General features: G+C 50.4%; 1 protein-coding gene across 1 annotated transcript; it reads left to right on the forward strand.

Moving 5' to 3' along the window:
* The first annotated feature begins 1,462 nt into the window (after positions 1 to 1,462).
* On the forward strand, positions 1,463 to 2,261 carry LOC123186389 (norbelladine synthase). Its single transcript, XM_044598166.1, has 2 exons — positions 1,463 to 1,724; positions 1,817 to 2,261. The coding sequence occupies exons 1-2, from the start codon at positions 1,469 to 1,471 to the stop codon at positions 2,122 to 2,124; spliced, it is 564 nt and encodes a 187-aa protein (XP_044454101.1). The 5' UTR covers positions 1,463 to 1,468; the 3' UTR covers positions 2,125 to 2,261.
* Positions 2,262 to 2,526: the final 265 nt, after the last annotated feature.

The following is a 2,526-nucleotide window of genomic DNA, read 5'->3' on the forward strand; positions in this document are numbered from 1 at the left end:
CTGATGACATATGCGGCGGTGACTCTACCTAAAGTAAACGACTGCATATCTTAGTTATTATAAGCTGAGTGACCAAAGCTATCTATATGGTGCATCTCTGCCTATGTAGCTTTGCTTATCATGAACTGATCTCATGCCTTTCTTTTGGCCTATAGACCTAACATGCAATGTAATATATAATCCCATGTATGAACATCATACCCAAATATCTATTCCCTTGTGCTTCAAGGATTTTATAATCGGTCTTGAAATATTCTTATTTGCAAGGTTTGAAAACATAGTCCGCTCTTGCCCTTTGCGCCATTGGCGCAACGAGTCATCTAGTACAATCAAAGATCGAAGAAACCGCTGAATTTGACACCAATGTCCGTCACGTGCCTCTGGCACTACCACAGTAGCCACAAAAAGAAAATGACGGATTACCTCTAATTATAAGAACACCAAAGCATTTAAAGGCAAGCAATACTGGGATGAAGTTCAGATATACTTCGAAAACAGGTACAGCCGTACAAATTTTTTCTTTTTTCAAGCACACGCAAGAGCATTGCGCGCTTTTTGTATTAAGATAGAAGAGCAAAGTTTTTACAGGAGGTTACAAGCACTGAGAGCAGTGCAGTCCACAAGGTACAGCCGCACAAGTACAAGTACAGTTCGGCGTGTCAGGAAGAGACGAGGGGCGCCTCCATGAACTCGCGGCACACCTCGGTGCCAAGCTCCGTCAGCATCTCGGTCACGCCGGCGCCGGGCTCAGCCGCCTGCACGCGTCCGCTTTCATGCCTCACCGCCTCGGCCAGCATCGGCCGGACCTTCTCGGAGCGGACCACGCCGTCGCGCCACAGGCCAAGCCCCAGCGCGTGGACGGGCGTCCTGCCGGTGGCCGGGACGAACGTCTGGTCCATGTACATCAGCATGTTCTGGATGACAGACATGGCAGCCGTGTACCGGCACCACGCCGCAACCAGCTCAACCGAGCGCCGTTGCCGGTGAGGGACCCCGCGAGGCCCTGCATCTCAGAGGCCATGGCGGCCTCCACCGCGGAGTAGAGCTCCTCCCCGCGCTCGCGAAGGACCACGGCGTAAACGCTCCTGCCGGTCCACCATCTTACAAAACCATCAAGAAATGAAAATTGTCAACCATCTTCTAAAGACAAAAAGGGCTATTTGCTGGCCACCAACATAGCCGTACACGACATAGTAGATGAACATCGGTGTGACTACGCAGACGGGCATGACGTGGCGATGGCTGGATATTTTTGATTTTTATGAGAAACCCTCTTTTATTCTAGCGCTTCTCGTAGAGATTTATATTTGAAAACACTTCTACACTTTTTATATGATGTTGGTTAATGTTATAGACACGAACAGCGCAGATCATTTTGAAAAGAAGGGATTCCATTTTGGAAAAGAAAAACTTTGAGTGGTCTGTATGCAATCTTGCCATGTGTACGGATAGAACCGGTCACTGCCGGATGGATGCAATCCGTACATGTGGTCTACAGAACACCATTCTTGGACTCCAGCAGCGCGAGAGAGCAATGGAAGGGGGGAGCCTCTGGCACGAGTTCGAGACGGACCTCCCGGCCGCCGACGTGTGGGAGGTCTATGGCAGCCTCGCTCTCGGGCAACTAGTCCCCCAGTTGCTCCCACAGGTCCTCTCAAAGGTCGAGCTTGTAGAGGGAGACGGCGGCGCCGGAACAGTCCTGCTCGTCACTTTCCCTCCTGCAGGTCCGTGTCTCAAAACCTCAGCTTCAGGACGGTGCAGATGTAATCGCAGCTTCAGATTATTTTTACTTACTTGCGCTGGTTCATTTTGCTAGGAGCTTCCGAACCAAGAAGCTACAAGGAGAAGTTCAACGTAGTCGACGATGAGAAGTACATCAAGGAGGCAGAAACGGTGGAGGGAGGCTTTCTGGATCTCGGCTTCCGGAAATATGTGGTGCGATTCGAGGTCGTTGGGAAGGAAGATGGCACGTCGGTTATAAGATCGACCGTCGAGTATGAGGTTGATGCCGAGCATGCCAAGAATGCCTCCCTTGTCAGCACAGAAGCAGTGGCCTCTATTGCTGAGGCCATCACCAAGCACATCAAGGAGCAGAAGAAGAGCCCCGAGCAAACCCCCGAGTAAAATTCAGAAGAACTTGCATGTGCCTGGATAAGAGTCGGGAAGACGAAGTGTCCAACTGAAGTGACTGTGGCAGCCAAGTTGGAGCAAATTCCCCTGTACCATTTTGTTCTATATATGCAGTGCTCATGCCTTTGGAATTGATGTTTGTATGTTTTAGATTATACACTAGTTTCTACCTGTCAACATGTACAAAATCTGTACAAATATTGTAGTTTAACACAAGTGCAGAGGTCAAGCCATTGGCCATGAATGTTAGAAGGACCGGATGGAGGGAGGAGACGGTCGAAGGATTGACCTATAGAGGTCCTTGAGTCAGACGTTCGCCGTGTCCTGGGCGTAGATGTCGCGGATGGTGCCCGTCACCGCCTCGCAGGTGCCGGCGACGACGCCGAGGATAGTTGC

The sequence above is a fragment of the Triticum aestivum genome, chromosome 2A, assembly GCF_018294505.1.
Source record: "Triticum aestivum cultivar Chinese Spring chromosome 2A, IWGSC CS RefSeq v2.1, whole genome shotgun sequence".
In the NCBI taxonomy this organism is placed as follows: Eukaryota; Viridiplantae; Streptophyta; class Magnoliopsida; order Poales; family Poaceae; genus Triticum; species Triticum aestivum.

Coding starts and splice junctions, on each gene's coding strand:
- LOC123186389 (XM_044598166.1), top strand. CDS start 1,469: ATGGATGCAATCCGTACATGTGGTCTACAGAACACCATTCTTGGACTC. Junction 1,725..1,816: donor CGTCACTTTCCCTCCTGCAG/GTCCGTGTCTCA, acceptor TCATTTTGCTAG/GAGCTTCCGAACCAAGAAGC.